Source organism: Grammomys surdaster, unplaced genomic scaffold (genome assembly GCF_004785775.1).
Source record: "Grammomys surdaster isolate TR1022 unplaced genomic scaffold, NIH_TR_1.0 169, whole genome shotgun sequence".
In the NCBI taxonomy this organism is placed as follows: domain Eukaryota; kingdom Metazoa; phylum Chordata; class Mammalia; order Rodentia; family Muridae; genus Grammomys; species Grammomys surdaster.
In genome coordinates, this window is record NW_021604617.1 from 8,914,692 (window position 1) to 8,933,847 (window position 19,156).

Below are 19,156 nucleotides of genomic sequence, written 5' to 3' on the forward strand. Positions count from 1 at the left end.
AGAACTAGTATAGATACACAAACAGATAGAACTAGTATAGATACACAAACAGATAGACATAGTATAGATACACAAACAGATAGAAATAGTCTAGGCCAGGAGCGGGCACAGGGAGTGGGAGTAAGGCAGCTGCTGAGGAGCTCACAGCAGAAGCAGGGAGGTCACCAGCGTGGAAACAGAGGACAGAGCAGAGGTGCTGAGTCCCGAGCCCTGCAGGCCCTGGGCCAGGCTAGCACAGCGCCTGAGCAGCAGGAAGCTAACACGGAGCCTTAGCATGAGCAATACTCCATGTTTCCACAAACTGGAAGTGGATGCTTCTTCCACTGGTGTCTCCCAGGGGTGGGTGACGTGCCTCCCTCTTTCCCTCTCTCTGCTTCTAGATGCTTCTGACTTAGTTGCTTGGGCTCCCTTCTTCCCAAGGTTTTAGGTTTCTCTTTTATATTCATCCAGTTAAAACAGGCAGGGACTTAGTGTGTGCAGTGTGTAGACCGCTGAGAGGCTGTGGAACTAGGCCTGCAGGTGGGGGATCTGAGCGCTGCTAACAATGGCAGGGCCTCTAGGGCCAGCATCATGCTGGCTGCCTGCATTCCCTAGTTACTCTGTAATGGTTTGGGGAGTAGCACGGTTTACTGTCCCCCTTTTAAAAAGGGTTATTTATTTAAACCTTACACATATGAGTACTTTGCATGTATGGGGGTGTGTCACCTGAGTGCCTCATGCCCATGGAGGCCAGAGGGGGATCAGATTTTTCTGGAACTGGGGTTACAGATGGCTGTGAGCCACCATATGGGAGCTGGGAACTGAACCCGGGTCCTCTGGAAGAATATCAGTTGCTCTTAACCCCTGAGCCATCTCTCCAGCCTTACCAGCTCCAGTTTACTGATGATAGATGGAGACACTTGGAGGTGATGCCATTTATCTAAATCAAGATTTGGATTTTGGCAGATTTACTCCTAACTTTACCCCTCTGCCAACTCTGATGATAAATTCTGGGAAGAAGATATACTTTGGTGATGTCATAGGAAGTGACCGCATAGGGATCTGGGCTGGGGAGACTAAGGGAGGCCTACCAGGGGCGACATCCTGTGAGGGAGAGTCGTAGCACAGACCAAGTAGAACATGGGGACTGAGGCTGTCTGTTTAGGGGAGGCGGGCTAAGAGAAGGATAAGGAGGTTGAGGTGGATGGTGAGCTGTGGGAAACCACTGAGGGTTTCAAGCAAGGTGATACAATCTGATTTACACTTTTGAAAACTTAGTTGGGAGCTGGGAGAAAGCTCAACAGATAAATAAACTTACCATGCAGACAGCAGCACCAGAGGTGAGATGTCAGAACCTACGGAAAAGCCAGCATAGGTAAAGCCAGGATAGGTATGGCGGTGGCTGCCTGTTATCAGGACTCCAGCGGCAGAGACAGGATCCCTGGGGCAGACCTACTAGCTAAAGCAGCCAGGTCGGTGAGCTCCAGGTTCAGCGAGAGCAGTCAAAGAGCCGTCAACTTTGGGCTCCTCATGATCAGACGTGGAAGCACCCATACAGACACGTGTGCACCCAGCCACCAAAAGCTTTGGCTGGTGTGACGAGCCCCATCTGGACAGTGTTGTGTGAGCTGATGGCACAGTTTGGACCTGTGTGGTGGGGACAAGAGAAGTAAGTGATAGAACCTACAGACTTGGCGGGTTACATGCCCAGGCTCCACATAGGACAGACAAGGATGGCCCCTCTGCTTGGGAGCTGGCCATCCCCGTGGATGGAGTGTGACACCTTTACTTTGTTTGAGAGGAACTTTAGGGCAAGGTATAGGGATGAAGGGTGGGGCTTTGAGAGGAAGCACGGTCACAGCCCCGTGAAGTCTGAGCTGCTTGCAGGATATTATGTGGCAAAGGCAGTTAGCCAGTGGATTTAGAATTTGAAATTAAGTGGAGGGCCTGGCTGACTACACTTGAGGAAAAGAGTGGGGCTGAGCCTAGGGGACCCTCTTGTAGAGACGCAGAGACAGGGAACCTGCAAAATGTAACTGATTTAAAAGGTCCTAGCTGGAGGCAAAGGCAGGCAGATCTCTGAGTTCGAGGCCAGCCTGGTCTACAGATAGAGTTCCAGGACAGCCAGGGTACACAGAGAAACCCTGTCTCAAACAACCCAACAAAAGACAGAAGAACAAACAAAAGTTCCAGCCTGTGAATAAGGCAGAAATGGCAAAGCCACAGGACAGCCCCAGGCCCGGAGCAATGAGAGGCCACTAGATCGAGCCTGTTGGCAGGCAGGATGGGCACAGGGCAGGTACTAGCACTGTGCCTCTAGGACTGCGTAGTGCCTGTAGTAGAAGCCAAGAGGCTAGGGGCAGTTAGACCCAGACTCCAGGATTCTGTCATTCAGGACAGAATCCTAAGTTACTGTGTGCCTGCAAGTGTGGGGTCTACATTTAGAAAACTTAACCCTTGCTTCACCTAAAATGATGTAAAGATTTTTTTTTTTTTTTTAGTCTGCTTTGCACTTTGTCTTGATTTGTTTCAAGATGTAAAGGGTTTGGTTTGGTGATAGAAGGTCTAGATTCTTCACATGGGTACTGTTGCCTGGTGTTCCTGGTGCTTTGATTGATCACAGTCTGAGGACCAAGGGCGCTTAGTGGACCAGTTTAAGAAACTCATAGACTTTGTTTCGAGAAATGACGGGGGAAAGGGCTATTTATCAGGAGGCTCCTGTGTATTATGGAGAAGACATGACCTGCTTTAGGGTGCCATGGGTGGAACAACAGAAGGTGACGAGGGTGGGGTGGGGATGGCTGTGCTGTGGAGGAGGACATGGGGACACCACAGGTTAGTGTGTTTTGTGGGGAAGAGACTGAGTCTGTTTGAAGGTGGAGCCCTTGGAGGTAGAGTCTCAGGCTGGGAAAACTGGAGCCCAGGGAACTAGCGGAAATCGGCAGTGCTGGCACCAGCACGGGCACCAGCATGGGCACCAGCACGGACAACGGCATGCAGGAGCCCAGAGTCCAGTGGGTAGGCTGTGTTTCCCCAAGATCCCTTCTCTCTCACCTTTAAGAAAGAATCATAATCTTTAATTTGTGTGTATGAGTGTTTTGCCTGCACTGCATTCATGTCTGGTCCTGCAGAGGCCAGAAGAGGGTTAGGTTCCTGGAAGTGGAGTCACAGTAGTAAGCCACCATGTGGGTGCAGGAATTAAATCTGGGTTCTTCAGAGGAGCAGCAAGTCTCAGCCACTGAGCCACTGAGCCACTCTCAGCTCTGTCCTCACCTCTGGTGTTGATCATACATTGCTGTGACAAGTACCTGAGAGGACAGCGTAAGGGAAGAAAAGTCTGTTTGGCTCACGGTTTAGGAGGTTTTAGTGTGCAGCTGGCTGTCTCCACTGTTTGTAGGCCTGTAACAAGGCAGAACATCGTGGTGGAAGGCCAGGGGACCGCTGCTTACCTCTAGGTGGTCAAAGTGGTCTCAGAGGCCCATCCCCAGTGATCTCTGTCAACCATCTTTGAGTAGTAGAGTAAGCCACTGGTCAAGGCAGAACCTGGACGATCCAACCACCCCACAAAAGCCCCACCGCTGAACACTGCTTCCACTGGGGTCCATGATACCCATGATACACCAGCCTTTCACTGGACCGTCTAAGCCGACACACACGGCTATTTCCGTTTCTTTAGATCTTTTCTGTTGACTGTTACTTCCTCGGTAGTGATTGCAGCGCCTGAGTCCCACGCATCCTCAAAGATAACTACAATTTGGCCTCATCCCAGAAAACCAAGCTATCTGGAAAGCAGGGTCAGCAATGAGGTGGGCCCAGAGCCCTCCATCTCAGGGTCAGCAGTGAGGTGGGCCCAGAGCCCTCCATCTCTGGCTTTCCGGAAGCTGTGGAGGGTGAGTGTCCAGAGTGGCCAGGCTGCCTGTCCCTGACCAGCTTCTCCTTTGATCCTGGTAGTCTTGTTGGAACGAGTACCTGACGACTCGGATAGAACAGAACTTTGTGCTGAACTGTACCTGCCCCATTGCTGACTGCCCTGCCCAGCCCACTGGAGCCTTCATCCGGAACATTGTTTCCTCCCCAGAGGTCATCTCTAAGGTACACACCCCACTCCAACCCCCAACCTCCCCATGAACCCAGAGGGCAGGCTGGTTCTCTGGTGCCCAGGCTTTCGGAGCCTCCTGGAGAGTCCTGTTCTCCCAGAATTCACAGCGTCTGCACTCGCCTCTGCCCACAGTATGAGAAGGCCCTTCTGCGAGGCTACGTGGAAAGCTGCTCCAACCTGACATGGTGCACCAACCCTCAGGGCTGTGACCGGATCCTGTGCCGCCAGGGCCTGGGCAGCGGGACCACCTGCTCCAAGTGCGGCTGGGCCTCTTGCTTCAGCTGTAGCTTTCCTGAGGTGGGTGCTCCGCTCCTTCCCTGCCCAGCACCTGTGCTCGCACACACAGATGTGAGGTGGCTAAGCTGGCTGTGCCTCCTCACACTTGCCCACCTAGGCACACTACCCTGCCAGCTGCGGCCACATGTCCCAGTGGGTCGATGATGGCGGCTACTATGATGGCATGAGTGTGGAGGCCCAGAGCAAGCACCTGGCCAAGCTCATCTCCAAACGCTGTCCCAGCTGTCAGGCGCCTATCGAGAAGAACGAGGGGTGTCTGCAGTAAGAAGGGGTCCAGGGGGTCCGGGAGCATGGCATGGGGGAGGCTGGGCAGTAAGGAAGACACTCGAGCTTACTGTGAAAGCTCGTCAAATCTACGGCCCATACTCAGTGTCCCCAAGGGTCACCTCCTGGATTCCTCCACCCAGGCTTTAATTCAGCTGTGTGGGAAGTTCAAAGCAAGGGTGTACTTAGCAGGACTTGGGAAGATGGAGCCTGGAGGGCAGCTGGAAAAGACAGCTTGTCACTGGGGTGTCTAGCCCCCGGGTCCCCTGGAATCCTTATCCAGAGGCAAATGCCTTCTGACAAGCTCAAATCGTCCATAGCATGACCTGTGCGAGATGCAACCATGGCTTCTGCTGGCGCTGCCTCAAGTCTTGGAAGCCAAGCCACAAGGACTACTACAACTGCTCCGCCATGGTAAGGGGCGTGGCGTGGCTGAGGCCCAGCCAGTCAGGACAGCCAGAAGTGGGTTCCCAGAACAGTGGGGTAGCAGTCCCAACAAAGGTTAACAGGAGCTGCTGAGGCCTGAAGTTCAGGGAACTCTGTTCTGGGCACACCGCCTCCACTGGGTGGCCAAAGACAGCCTGGAATGAGCAAGGCAGGGCAAGCAGGCATCAGAGCCGGGCAAGGAGTGTGGAGTGGGGCCTCCTGCATGCTCCGGCTGGAGATGGGCCTCAGCACTTCCGTGAAAGGAAGACCAATATTAGGACTCAGCCGGAGGATTACATGATAGTTCTGGGTGAAGTGTAGAGGGGCATTATGGATAGTGGCCCTTCTAAGAACCCCAGCCTGTCAGAACAAGCACCCAGCCACCCCTCCATGTATCCTCCTCACCAGGTGAGCAAAGCAGCTCGCCAGGAGAAGCGGTTTCAGGACTATAACGAGAGGTGTACCTTCCACCACCAGGCCCGGGTGAGCTGTGGTCAGTGGGTGGGCCATCAGAGGGCTGCGTGACTGCACTGGGAGGCCCAGGGGGAGCTGCCCGAAGTACAGACCTCAAGGGCTATGACAACACTTGCCTCATACAGGAGTTTGCTATCAACCTGCGGAACCAGGCCTCTGCCATCCATGAGGTGCCTCCGCCCAAATCCTTCACCTTCCTACAAGATGCCTGCCGGGCCCTCGAGCAGGCTCGAAAGGTTGTAGCAGTGGGGGAGGCAATAAGGGGAGGGGTGTGCCGGCCAAGGGGCTGAGTGGGCTTGGATGGAGGAACCCAGAAGAGGGCAAGTGAGGTGGAGGTGCCGGGACTCAGGCTGGGTGTACTGCTGGGGCTCCCCAGGTGCTGGCCTATGCCTGTGTCTACAGCTTCTACAGCCAGGACACAGAGTCCATGGATGTGGTAGAGCAGCAGACCGAGAACCTGGAGCTGCACACGAACGCCCTGCAGATCCTTCTCGGTGAGCCCAGCACCAATGCCCTGTCAGACAGTCTGTCCAAGGCCCTGCCTTCGCTCTGTGCCTTTTCTCCCCCTCATTCTGCCTAGGCTTCCCTCCCCTCTCTCAGGTCTAAAGCCCGTGACCCAAGGGCCTGGGTCACAGATGTGCTCCTGGCGGGTGAGCACGAGTCTTGACAGCTCTGCCTGGCACTTGGTGGCTGCTCCGTAGGTGTTTGTGGGGGGAAGGAATGGCTGGGAGAAGAGAGCAAGTCCTGGCCTTGCCCCTGCAGAGGAGACTGTGCTGCGCTGCCAGGACCTGGCCTCCTCCCTGCGCCTCCTGCGGCCGGATTGCCTCAGCACAGGCACAGAGCTGCTCCGGAGGATCCAGGAGAGGCTGCTGGCCATCTTACAACACTCGACCCAGGTACTGCCCTGACAGTCCTCCCTGCGGGAGTCCTGAGGGAAACACTCGAGGGGCTCAAGGGCTGTTAGTAGGCCCATGGTATGCCTTTATCCCAGCGCTGGGGAGCCAGAGGCAGGCAGGTCTCTGAGTTTGAGACCAGCCTGGTCTCCAGAGTGAGTTCCACAATGGCCAGAGCTACAAAGAGAAACCCTGTCTCAAAAGAAAAATAAAAATTAGGGGGTGTGGTGGTGTCAGGGGGCCTGAGCCAGTCTGCTGTGACACTTAACCTCCTGGGGCTTCTTACGAAGGAATGGGTTTTCCCCAAATCAGGGGTCTGGGGCCAGGTGCTCGTCAGTGGCAGCCAGTACTTCCTCAGACCATACTCCAACATGTAGGGGATCGGGGCTGTGCGGGGTTTGGGGAGTAAAAGATCTGCAGGGCTCTTGACAGCTCTGGAGCGCGGGTTTGGAGCCCAAACTATGAACCTTGTTCTTGGGTCCCTTGCTGACTGCTTAGTAACCAGACAGGATACCTGCTGCACAGCGCAGGCCATGGAAGACTTCCAGGTTAAACTGCAGAGCCTGGATGGACGCTCCTGAGAGTCTGGCTCTCAGGAATCACCAGGGGGAAGGATGCCAGGCCCGAGGCCCAGTAGCCTCTGCGCTTCTGCTCCTCAGACCCTCCTGTCTCCTTGCCAGGACTTCCGGGTTGGGCTGCAGAGTCCCTCAGTAGAGACCCGGGAGGTGAAAAGGTCCAACGTGCCGAGTGATCCGTGAGTAGGCTGGGCAGAGCCCTGGGGAGGGGAAGAGGAATGCAGGCTTCTCGGGCTGAGTGTGATGGCTCTCCCTAGGCCCCAGGGCTCCTCAGGGCTGGAAGTGGAAGACGAGGAGGAGGAAGAAGAAGAGGAGGAGGAGGATATGCCTGAGTGGCAGCACGAGTTTGAGGAGGAACTAGACAATGACAGCTTCTCGTATGACGAGGAGTCTGAGAACCTGGACCGAGAGACCTTCTTCTTTGGTGATGAGGATGAAGATGATGAATCTTATGACTGAGGGGGAGGGGCAGGAAACACCTGGAGCTGCCCGCGCCGCAGCCGCAGAGTGTCACGTGACGGGTATCCCAGTGTCTGAAGCACCTTCTGTTTACTGAATAAACCTCTTTTTTTCACACGCTTCACAGGCGGAGCACCGCCTCTCACCTCCCGCCCTTCGAATTTCCTCACAACACTCTTCTCATTCTTCAAAACATGAGACTGCATGTGTGTACACGCCATGGTGCGTGTGCTGGTATGGAGGTCAGACTGCATGTGTGCACACGCCACAGTGCGTGTGTTGGTATGGAGGTCAGGGAACAGCATCCAGGAGTCAGGTGTCTTTTCCACATGGGTGCTTGGGATAGAACCCAGGTCTTCAGGCTTGAGGTGAAGCACCTACACCTGCTGAGCCAGCTCACCAGCCCTCACCAGCCCTCCTCCTCCTTTCCTGTTTTCCTTAGACGTCCAGACTTTTCTGTCCTCTGAGAAAGCCAAAGTCTCACTTAACCTCAAGTCATAACCGGAAACACAGATCTAGGTTCAGAGATGACAGGAATGCAGCCCACCCAATACCTGGCCCTTCCATACCGAAGTGCTCCCCAGGGCCAGAAGGGTGTGACAAGGTGTCTTTCTCCTGGGGACCTAGTTAAAGCAGGGCCCTTCTATTTTCTACAGTGAAGTGGGATGGAAAAGCCAGGGCCAGTCCCAGCACTGCCAGTGTAGACAGTTTTTTGTTTTTGAGACGGGGTCTCTCTACATAGGTCTGACTGTCCTGGAACTCATTATATAGACCACAGTGGCCTTGAACTCAGAAATCTACCTGCCGATGTGTAGTGGTTTGAATATGCTTGGTCCAGGGAGTTGAAGTATTAGGAGATGTGGCCTTGTTGCAGTAGGTGTGGCCTTGTTGGAGGAAGTATGTCGCCGTGGCGGTGGGCTTTGAGACCCTCCTCCTAGCTGCCTGAAAACAGTCTGCCCCTGGCTTCCTTTCCTTGAAGATGTAGAACTCTCAGCAACAAAGTCTTCCATATTCCTGCAGGACAGCCCATTAAACACCATTTAAAGCACTCCACTGCTTTCCAAAGTCCCGAAGTCCACATTCCTCCAAACGGAAGCATGGTCATGTCTATCACAGCAATACCCCAGTCCCCGGTGCAACTCTGATAAAGGACAACATTTAATTGGGGCTGGCTTACAGGTCCAGTCTATTATCATCAAGGTAGGAGCGTGGTAGCGTCCAGGCAGGCAGGGTACAGGAGGAGCTGAGAGTTCTACATCTTCAAGGAAAGGAAGCCAGGAGCAGACTGTTTTCAGGCAGCTAGGAGGAGGGTCTCAAAGCCCACCCAGACAGTGACAAACTTCCTCCAACAAGGCCACACCTCCTAATAGTGCCAGTCCCTAGGTCAAGCATATTCAAACCACCACACTGTGCCTCCTGAGGTTGTGCCACCATACCCAGCCAAATGAACCTTTTCTTAATACTGAGGCTGGAGCAGGAATGATCCAGGGAAATGTCAGGGGGCAGCATTTAATAAAGTTGGGCCAGGACCAAGGAGAAGGTTCAGCAGCTCAGAGCACTTGTTGCCCTTGCAGAGGACCCGGGTTGAGTTCCCAGCATCTACATAGAGGCCAACAACTATCTGTAATACCAGTTCCAGAGAATGTGGTACCCTCTTCTGACCTCTGGGCATGAGGATGAATGCGGTTACATACATACATGCAGTGAAAATATACGTAAAAAATAAATTTATTCTTTTTTAATAAAGTCGGGTTAAGTCAGGCACTTGGGTTACTGGAGGAAGCTGTTCCCTGGGGAAGATAAGCCTCAAAATACCGATGGAGCATGCTCTCCACCTCTCCCTCTGCGTAGTCCCACACCTGGACCCTCGAGCCGTCGGCTGCTCCCCGGATCATGGCAGAAAGCACTGGGAAGAGGGAAAATGTGAAACCGACTCCTTTCCATGTTCCCCACTCTGCTCCCTGCCCCAGTCCACTGGGAAAGGAAGAAACGGGTATGGAGTTGCCAGAAAGCCAGGAAGGAGTAAGCCACCCTGGACTGGAATACTCACCTCGGCCAGACTGTGGTCGGAACAGGCATAGAATTGGCTTACCAAGAGCTACTGCCCGGCCCAATTCATAGCCCACACCCAAGGATGGCTGTGTCACTTCGGCCACGACCACTGGAACGAAAGAAAAATAAGATTTAGTACCTGGGACTTTTAAGGTCAGGATGATGGTATATCTGTGGTGGGGATGGTAAGGCCAGGGATATCCCAGGAATTGACATCACAGAGGAGCCCACAGGCAGGAGGGAGGACTACTCACCATCTGCCTGCCGCAGCCAGGCCAGGTCCCGATCATGGATGAGCTGGTCACCCCCAGCAGCCTCTTCCCCTGGGATTGAGGGCATGCTGGTCAAGGATGTTCCCCACCCCAAGTCAGTGCCCAGTAACGTCTATATTCTTGCTGCTTTTCCTATATACCCTGCTCAGGGAGGGGAAGAGAGGGGGACCCCATGCTCCAGCACTTTGAAAGCCCTGTCCAGGAGAGGAGTCTGTCAACAGGGTGAAGAACGAAACAGACACAAGAAAAATGCAATCCTGTGTAAGGTGGCGCAAGTGGCTGGGGCTGGGTGAATGTGGAGGAAGGTCTGACTCAACTCTGAATCCAAGAGACATAACTGGGGTCAGATGGCCAGGATCGCGGCTTCCAGTCTGAATAAACGATGCTGTTCAGGATGGTAAGGCTCTGTGGGTGGCAGACCAGAACCACACTGTCCAAAAATTCTTTTGTGAGCCGGAGGATGGTGGCACATACCTATAATCCCAGCCCCTGAGGCAGAGGCTGGGGGAATCTCTGAGTTCCAACACAGCCTGGTCTACACTGTAAGTACCATGATATACAGGGATATGTAGAGAGACCCTGCCTCAAAAAACAAGTTGAGAGTAGCGACAGGTGCCTGTAATTCTAGCACCTGGGAGGCAGAGGCAGAAAGATCGAGAGTTCAAGGCCATCCACTGCTACCCAGCAAGTCTGAGGTCACTGTGGGTTACATGACAGCCCGTTTCCAAAAAAAACAAAAACAAAAACAAAAACAAAAAAAACAAGAAAATAAAGTAACCAGGGGAGGAAAACCAGATTCAAAGGTTTCCCCCAGGCTATCACACTCAGTAGGTATTTTGTCTCATTTTTCTTTGAGACAGGGTCTAACTCTGTTGCCCAGGTTGGCCTGGAACTCATCCTCCTTCAGCCTCCAGAGTGCTGGTATTGGCACTGAAGGCAGAGGACTATCAACCAAACAAGCCATGAGCTAGCCAAGTGTAAGCACAAACAGGTCCTTTCCAATCCTCTGGCATTTTTGCCTAGTGATTCGTTGTCTTTTAAAAGATTCTCCCGGAATTGCATTAGAGTCCACAGTTCAGGAGTCTGTTCTTGCTTGGGGCAAGGGAGAACTACTTTTTGGAGCAAAAGTACAAGCGTTTCTAGCTACAACTTTCCTATCGGAGGAGTGCTAAATCCAGAAGAGCTCATCAAAGCCTTGCGAGTCCAGTGCTGGGTCTGGGCTCTCACTTGCTTCCAGTGCGCTGGATAGGGTCATTCGATGTGCGCATGGGGCGTGCACATGCAGAAGAGACATGAACCAGGACCTTCCTCTGCCAGCCGGTCCCCTATCTTATAGGTCCTAGTCTTCAGGCCCCCTAACCTACAGGTCTAGCCTGCGGGTCCCCTAGACTGCGGATGCAATAGTTTGCAGGTCCTCCAGCCAGTGGGTCCCCTAGCGGGCAAGTCCCTAGTCAGCCAGTCCTCTTAGCCTCCAGACCCCCTAGTCTGCGAGTCTCCAGGCCGCGCCGACTCACCACGCGACTCCAACTCAGCATCAGCCACGTGCTCAGTGAGCACCTTCCCATAGCGCCGCAGCCGCGATATGATCCGCGCGTACAGCGCTCGATCCTCGCGCCCGCCGCGGATGCTCCCGCAGAAGTACACGGAGCGTGGAGCCTGCTCCCCGGAGGCCGCCATCGCCGCGCGCGCAGCCGCCAACGCCACCACGTGATCTGGGAAAGCGACTCCCCCCCCAAAAGGCGACCTTCGGGCGAGCTCGCTCTTCCCGGATAGGCTCTTCCAGAGCCAACCCGCTCATTTGTCCCGACTCCACCCTGTGACCTGCCTCTTCCCAGCTTCTGGCTGTTCAAGTAGTTCTGTACTGACCTCAGTGCTCTCTAGCGCTGTGCGGGATCCATGGACAACTGTGATTAGTTCTCATTACGCTTTCTAAAATTAAAAAAAAATTGTTAACTTATTTTTAAAATATTTTATTATTCATACATGTAGTGTTTTCATCAAATCTACCCCAATCTCTCCCCTCCAATCCATCTTCTATTTCCTACAACAACTTCATTTTTATTTATTATTTAAAATAATTATTATTTTATGATTTTATGTGTATAGATGTTTTGACTGAGAGTAATCTATGCATCATGTGCATGCCTGGTGTCCCAAGAGGCCAAAAGAGCACAGTGAGATAGCCTGGAACTGGAGTTAACACCGTGAGCCACCATGCAGGTGCTACAGATCAAACCCAGGTCCTCTGGGAGAGCGGCCAGTGCTGCTAACCACTGAGCCATCCCTCCAGCTTCCCTCCCCACCCACTGAGCCCATTAGTGCTACTTATGGTGCACTGGTGTGGGACCGTCTACTGGAGCAAGTACAGGCAGCCTCTCAGGGTCTGCATCCCTGAAGAAAAAAGGGTTTTGTCTGCCCGGGCAGCCATAAACTGTCAGCAGCTCCTCAGCTACAGCAATTGTCACCTCCACACAGGCTAGGGTGTGGACCAGCTTGATCTTACACAGACTGTCACAGCTGCTATGAGTTTATGTGTGTGACCCCACTGTCATGTCCAGGAATCCTGTTTCACGGCAGTCCCTCAGTCTTTCAACCCACTCTTCCGGGAGGATCCCTGAACCTCCCTGAACTGTGGAGGGAGGGGGCGCAGCAGATGGAGATGGCGCATTTACATTCAAATGCTCTGCAGTCTCCATGGCCAGTTGTGGGACTCCACTAATCGGCAAAAAGAAGCACTTCTGATGAGGGGTAAGGGATGTTTTAATTTACGGGTACAGAGATACAAAATTGGGCAAGACTATTACACTTCCTAGAATCTGACTCCCCGGGACCAGTTCCATGGCCGCCACTCTGCCCTGCCCCCTCCAGATCTCCCGATCCCAGATCTTCCTACCACAGTCTGCTAGCCACTCTGAGGAGATGGGGACCCCCTCAGTGACCCCCATCTTAGTTGGCATAAAACCAGAAGGGAAAAGAAAAATAACCCAGTGGCCCACAAGTTACACGGGAGCCGTGAACGCCACGTTCTACCTAGGACACAGCTACTGCAGTTGCCAGCACTTGGCTTAAGATGGACGCCCTGGGTCTACAAAACTATCCACAGCCACCCCTGGAGGGAGGGAGGGAGGGAGGGAAGGAGGGAGGGCCCTAACCCCACCCTCACTGTTGAACTATTTCCTACTAATAGGCTAAGGAAAAGGGGAGTCGGTGGTTTCTGTTGTGTACCCACTGGGGACAGCACAGAGCTCCACCCATTAGTTCTAACCTAAGGGTCACACAGATGGCCCTGGTTAAACTAAATGGGTCACAAAACCTCCCAACTGGGAGAGGAAAGAGAATAACCAGAACACAATACATACAGGTATGAAATTGTCAAAGAACCAAATTAAGAGGAAAACTTGGTTAAGGTGTGGGAAGTGAAATTCTGCAGAAAAAGCCACACGTGTGTCAGTTTCTCCAAGGGTGACTACTAGGACTTCAGAGAGTTGGAATGTTGCAGGCCCGCAGCCAAATTGCGTCAGGCTATCTTTAGTTCCCTTCCTAGCCTTGCACTGCCCACTTCCGTGTTTTGTCTAACGTGCTTGTGCCTGTTTGATAAAATCCTTCAGAATGTGTTCACAGCTGCGCAGAAGCATCGGGGCTTGACAGATTCTAGCAATCACTCTAGCTACTCTGCTAGAACCCCAGGCCCAGACCCTGTCCCAAGTTTTCGCTTTAACTATAATAATAACTTGCTTGCAAAAATTACCTCAAATAAATTATAATTACAGTACAAACACTCTCAGTGCTGCGCTTGTGCCAAGAACCCGGTCTTCAGGTCTGGAGCGTAGTGAAGTTTCGTGCTCATTGCTGGAGGCTCTGGGTTACATCCCCCACCCCACCAACCCCTTAAACAAAAGTTTCAACTCCTCAGTTTGTATCTGCCTCATCTGACTCCCAACCCCTCACACCCTCCAATCCCTCCAAAAATAAGTACTGCCTTTATTTCCGTAGTAAGGACCCAAACTCAACGGAACTAACGGTTTTAGCGCAGCTTCTCGCCACGCACACTACGGTTCAAGCGTTACTCATTCAATGCTGTGTCTTTCTTTAAAGGTTATCTTTGAAAAAAAAACATTTTTATTTATCTTTACAATGTTATGCATATGGGTGTTCAGCCTGGATCTGGGTCCGTGCATCATGTGGGTGCCCAAGAAGGCCAGAAGAGAATGCTGGCTCCTGTGGAATGGGAGTTAAAGACAACTGTGAGATACCATGTCAGCTCTGGGAACAAGCCCAGGTCTTCTGCAACAGCAGCCAGTGCTCCTAACTGCAGAGCCATCTCTAGCTCCATCATCATCATCATCACCATCATCACCATCATCTCCCCTCCCTTCTCCCTGTTTGTTTTTAAGATTTATTTTCTTGCCAGGCATGATGGCCACACACCTTTAATCTCAGCATTCAGGAGACACAGCAGTCAGATCTCTATGAATTTCAGGCCAGCCACTGCTACAGAGTGAGGCGCTGTCATGTTTTGTTTTAAGGTTTCTTTTTATTTTATGTGTATGGGCATTTTGCTCGAATGCACGTATCACATACCTGAGGTGCCTGAAGAGACCAGAAACCGGTAGTGGGTCCCCTGGAGCAGGAATTATAGCCTGGTGTGAACGCTGATGGCTGAGCCTGAGGCCCCGAGGAGAAGCAATGCTCTTGACTGCTGAGCCACCTCTCCAGTCCCTCCTAGTGTGTGTGTGTGTGTGTGTGTGTGCGCACATGTGAGAGAGTGTACATTAGCATGTATACATTCATGTGTTTGCATGTGCGCATGTGTGTGCATACATGTATGTATGTAGAGTGGAGGACAACTTGTGTGGGTTTACTTTTTCTCCTTCTCCCACGTAAGTCCTGGGGTTCCAATTCAGGTTGTGGACTTGCCCTGCTGGGTCATCTCATTGGATCTCATATTGTGTCTTTTTTTTTTTTTTTGGTTTTTCGAGACAGGGTTTCTCTGTGCAGTCCTGGCTGTCCTGGAACTCACTCTGTAGACCAGGCTGGCCTCGAACTCAGAAATCCGCCTGCCTCTGCCTCCCAAGGGCTGGGATTAAAGGCGTGTGCCAACACCGCCCGGCATCATAGTGTCTTTTAAGTCCCCTTTAATATACAAGTTGGGACACATTTTTAGTGTGTTTATTTTGTGTAAGATACTGAGTGGACTCTGAAGGAACAACTAAAGGGGACAGTGAGGAATGTGAGCCTTTAGGCTCTGTTTAGGCCTTGGAAAGAGTGAGGCCAAGCTCAGAATGGGAAGAACGGTTATTGTTGTGGATAGTCCCAGCCTTGTATTTCGATACTAATTCCCTTTCCTGTGAAGGGCTGCAGAGGAGGTGTGAGCCATTATACAGGTGATTTCTAGTGAACCTTCTGCCCATTTTAATTTGTAAAATAAAGGCTGGAGCCAGTGACTGGGCAGAGGAAGCAGAGGTGGAGAAATAAAGGTTGGTGGAAGAGAACAGAGGGGAGGGCTGGAGGACAACAATGGAGGAGGAAGACGACAAAGGAGGGGATGACTGGGGAGCAGGAGGTAGAAGGACAGACTCAGGGTCTGGAAAACCTGCAAGTTATAAGGGTCTCATAGCTGGGGAACAGAGTAGTGTAGGGCTATCTGCCCAATCTAGGCTTACAGAATATAGTCATAATTACTGTGTTGTGTTTTCATTGACCAGTCCTATTTGGGTTGGAGATTTAAATATCTCCCACTGCAGGGTATAACCCTGTTCAGATGTGTGAGAGCACCGAGGCTCCAGAGAAACAGAAGAAAAGCTCCTGGAAGGTTCTTTCCAGTTTATCTTCACATTTTTTGCCATTTAACACTCAGACCAGATGTGATCCCATACAGGAAGTAGCCAGCCATGAAAACTGGACTGAATACATTCGAATAACAGGTGTCTGACAATGTAGGGCCAGGTATGGGGGAAAGACAAAGGAAGCACCGTGGACTTGACATTGACCCCCAGTTTATCCCCTGTAGGGTTCCAGGCTACAGTGGAACGGCTCTGCTGAGCCTGGCAGTGTCCTGGAGCTGAGAGGACAAACCGAGATGACATCCATGAGACTGGCTCACAGTATTTGACACCCAATAAACTGGCACGAGCTTTGGGAGAGAGATGGCTTAGCATTTGAGAACACTGGATGCTCTTACACAGGACATGAGTTTGGTTCCCAGCAGCCATGGAGAAGCTGCAGTTCCAGGAAATCCAATACCTTCTTTCAGCCTCTGCCAGCATGAGGCGTGCACATGGTACATAAACATACATGCAGACAAGACACCCATACACATAATAAATAAATAGACTTTCTAAACAAATTTAAAACAAAATTGGATTTACTAAAAGCAAAATACAAGCCAGGTGTGGTATCACATGCCTACAGCACTTGCAAGGTGGGGGCAGGAGGATCAGGAGTTCAAGGCCAGCCTCAGCTACACAGCAAATTTGAGGCCAGCCTGGGCTACAGGAGACCTTGTCTCAAACAATAACAATAACAATAACAAAGCAATGACTAAAAACCAACAGCAAAACCAGATGTCTTAGTCAGGGTTTATACTCCTGCACAAAACATCATGACCAAGAAGCAAGTTGGGGAGGAAAAGGTTTATTCAGCTTACACTTCCACACTGCTGTTCATCACCAAAGGAAGTCAGGACTGGAACTCAAGCAGGTCAGGAAGCAGGAGCTGATGCAGAGGCCATGGAGGGTGCTGCTTACTGGCTTGCTTCCCCTGGCTTGCTCAGCTTGCTTTCTTATAGAACCCAGGACAACCAGCCTAGGGATGGCCCCACCCACAATGGGCCCTCCCACCCTTGATCACTAATTGAGAAAATGCCTTACAGCTGGATCTCATGGAGGCATTTCCTCAAGGGAGGCTTCTTTCTCTGTGATAACTCCAGCTTGTGTCAAATTGACACCAAACTAGCCAGTACACTAGGTGAGTGTCAGCTGAGTCAGGAGGGCCCGGACTCTTTGGGTACCACTAGTGAACATGTTATGATTCAGAAGACAGGAAGAAAGTATGAGATTTCTCAGAGGATTAACAAGACTTCGATATGGTCCATAGATCCAAGCTATGAATGTGTATACCAAGGACTATCATTCAAGAGGCTGCAGAGGTGGCCCAATCTCTAAACAAACTGGCTGCTCTTCCAGAGGACCAGGATTCGATTCCCAGAACCCATGTGGTGGCTAACAACTGCATGTGACTCCAGTTCTATGGGATCTGATACAGTTCCTCTCAGGTCCAGCAGTCTGCACAGACTTACACGGATAAAATAAGTAAATAAAATCTTTTTTTAAAAGGCATTTAAATCAGATTAAGCAGCAGGGACACTCCACATATTTTTCAGTGCTGTACACAGTGGACAAGTTACAGGAGCGACCCAGGTACCCAGTGAGAGATGTCTGGATGAAAAACAAAATCTCTCAAATAAAAGCAAATATAACAACAATAGAACAAACTAGAAAACAAAACTCCAAACAGCAACAACAAACAAGGGTAACCCCTGATCGCTGAGACCACTTCTCCAGCCCCAAGACCCTGGTTTTTGTTTTCTTTTGTATTTAAAAAAGTTTTTTTTAATGTTGAAAAAATACTAAACATGGAAATAAACAGAAAAGTATATGACCCATGCTCAGAAGATAAGTTAAAATGAAATTACCCAGAAATTACTCAGACAATGAAGCTAACAGACAAGTACATTAAAGCAGTTATTGTGACTATTTCATGCTTTGAAAGTTACAAGAAAAAATGGACATATTAAGTAGAAATGGAGACAGTCTGGGGAGGAGGGAAGCAGGGATTTCATTCAGAGCTTTGAGCTTGCAAAGCAGGCACCATACCACTTGAGCTGCTTCCCAGCCCCAGGAGACATAGAAGATGTTTTTGTTTTTGTTTTTGTTTTTCAGGACAGGGTTTCTCTGTGTACCCCTGGCTCTCCTGGAACTCCCTTTGAAGACCAGGGGGCCTCCAACTCACAGAGATCCAACTGCCTCTGCCTCCTGAGTGCTGGGATTAAAACATACTGGCCTAGATTTAAAAAAAAAATTATCATTCTGTCTGTGTGTCTCTGTCTCTCTTTCATTTTCTCCATCTCTGTCCCTGTCTCTGTGTCTCTGTGTCTCTGTCTCTTTGTCTCTGTCTCTCTCTGTCTCTCTGTCTCTGTCTCTCTGTCTCTCTCTCTGTCTCTATGTGTGTGTGTGTGTGTGTGTGTGTGTGTGTAGAGGCCAGAGGTTGATATCAGGCGTCTTCCTCAATGGCTTTCCATCTTATTTGTTGAGAGAGTATCTCACTGAACCCTGAGTCCCCCAGCTTTGTTAAACTAGCTGGCCAGTAAACCCCAGGGACTCTCCTGTCACCACAGCAGCTCTGGGATTGCAGCCCACGATGTAGACCTAGCTTTGTCTTTCCTGTGGGGGTTGAGTGCGAGGAATCTCTGGTTCTCCTGCTTGAGTAGCAAGCATTTTCCCAGCTGTGTCTGCCTCACCTTTTCTTATTAAAGGTTAGCGCATGAAAGAAGCCATAACACATGAAGAAAGAGATCTCATGAGGCCATTTTTGTACATATGTGTGACCACATTTTAGTCTTGTTCAGTATCCGACCCCTGCTACCCTCACCTCACAAACTGTCCCCTATTGGCTGGATTCCTCCAATCCCCCCTCTGCTTCCTCATCACACACACCTACTCCATCACCCTCTCTACTCCCCACGCCCCTTAGGATCTCTTCAGCCTCTTTCAAGGGCTGCTCTCTAGTTTCATGACACACAAAATTTTAGAAATATTTTCACATGTGCATGTGTGCGTGCACGCGTGTTTCCATGCCACGGAACATGCGTGGAGGTCAGAGGACAACCTTCACGACTTGCTTCTCTTCTTCCAGCACGTGGGGCTGGGGATTGATCTCAAGCCCCGGTTGGGCCTCAGTCTCCTTTCTACACTGCCAGACGAGGTTCTGCATTTGACAGAAAACACGAAGTATTTGTCTTTTTGCATCTGCTTATTCACTTAACACGATGATTTCAGGGGCATCTACTTTCCTGAAAACATCATTTCATTTTTCCTTTAAAATGTATTATAATTGTTATATTATCATGTGTGTGCATGGCTTGTATATATGGGTGAGGATGTGTGCATGCTGGGTTGTGTATATATGCTTTAGTGCATATGTGAAAGTCAGAAACGTTTTTTGGGAGTTGGTTCTCTCCTACCACCGTGAGTTCTATGAACAGAACTTAGGTCGTCAGGTCTCTGAGACAAACACTTTTACCCCATGGAGTTATCTTTCCAGCTGTCTCTCTCTCTGCCTCTCTCTGTGTGTCTCTCTCTCTGTGTG

The 19,156-nt window shown here is 51.0% G+C and overlaps 2 protein-coding genes across 2 annotated transcripts in view; one reads left to right on the forward strand and one right to left on the reverse strand.

Annotated features, from left to right (window-relative positions):
• Cul9 (cullin 9) overlaps window positions 1–7,590 on the forward strand; it is a 42,934-nt gene extending 35,344 nt beyond the window's left edge. The window contains exons 32-41 of the mRNA XM_028766534.1: window positions 3,931–4,071; window positions 4,211–4,375; window positions 4,473–4,636; window positions 4,960–5,053; window positions 5,474–5,548; window positions 5,665–5,775; window positions 5,916–6,033; window positions 6,302–6,435; window positions 7,113–7,186; window positions 7,265–7,590. Of these exons, the coding sequence (XP_028622367.1) occupies window positions 3,931–4,071; window positions 4,211–4,375; window positions 4,473–4,636; window positions 4,960–5,053; window positions 5,474–5,548; window positions 5,665–5,775; window positions 5,916–6,033; window positions 6,302–6,435; window positions 7,113–7,186; window positions 7,265–7,466 (1,278 nt within the window). The 3' untranslated portion in view covers window positions 7,467–7,590. The remainder of the gene's footprint in view (window positions 1–3,930; window positions 4,072–4,210; window positions 4,376–4,472; window positions 4,637–4,959; window positions 5,054–5,473; window positions 5,549–5,664; window positions 5,776–5,915; window positions 6,034–6,301; window positions 6,436–7,112; window positions 7,187–7,264) is intronic.
• Window positions 7,591–9,176: 1,586 nt separating this feature from the next.
• Dnph1 (2'-deoxynucleoside 5'-phosphate N-hydrolase 1) lies at window positions 9,177–11,479 on the reverse strand. The gene is made up of 4 exons (XM_028766714.1): window positions 11,305–11,479; window positions 9,773–9,841; window positions 9,517–9,627; window positions 9,177–9,372 (listed from the first exon to the last, which is right to left on the reverse strand). The coding sequence occupies exons 1-4, from the start codon at window positions 11,465–11,467 to the stop codon at window positions 9,224–9,226; spliced, it is 492 nt and encodes a 163-aa protein (XP_028622547.1). The 5' UTR covers window positions 11,468–11,479; the 3' UTR covers window positions 9,177–9,223.
• Window positions 11,480–19,156: the final 7,677 nt, after the last annotated feature.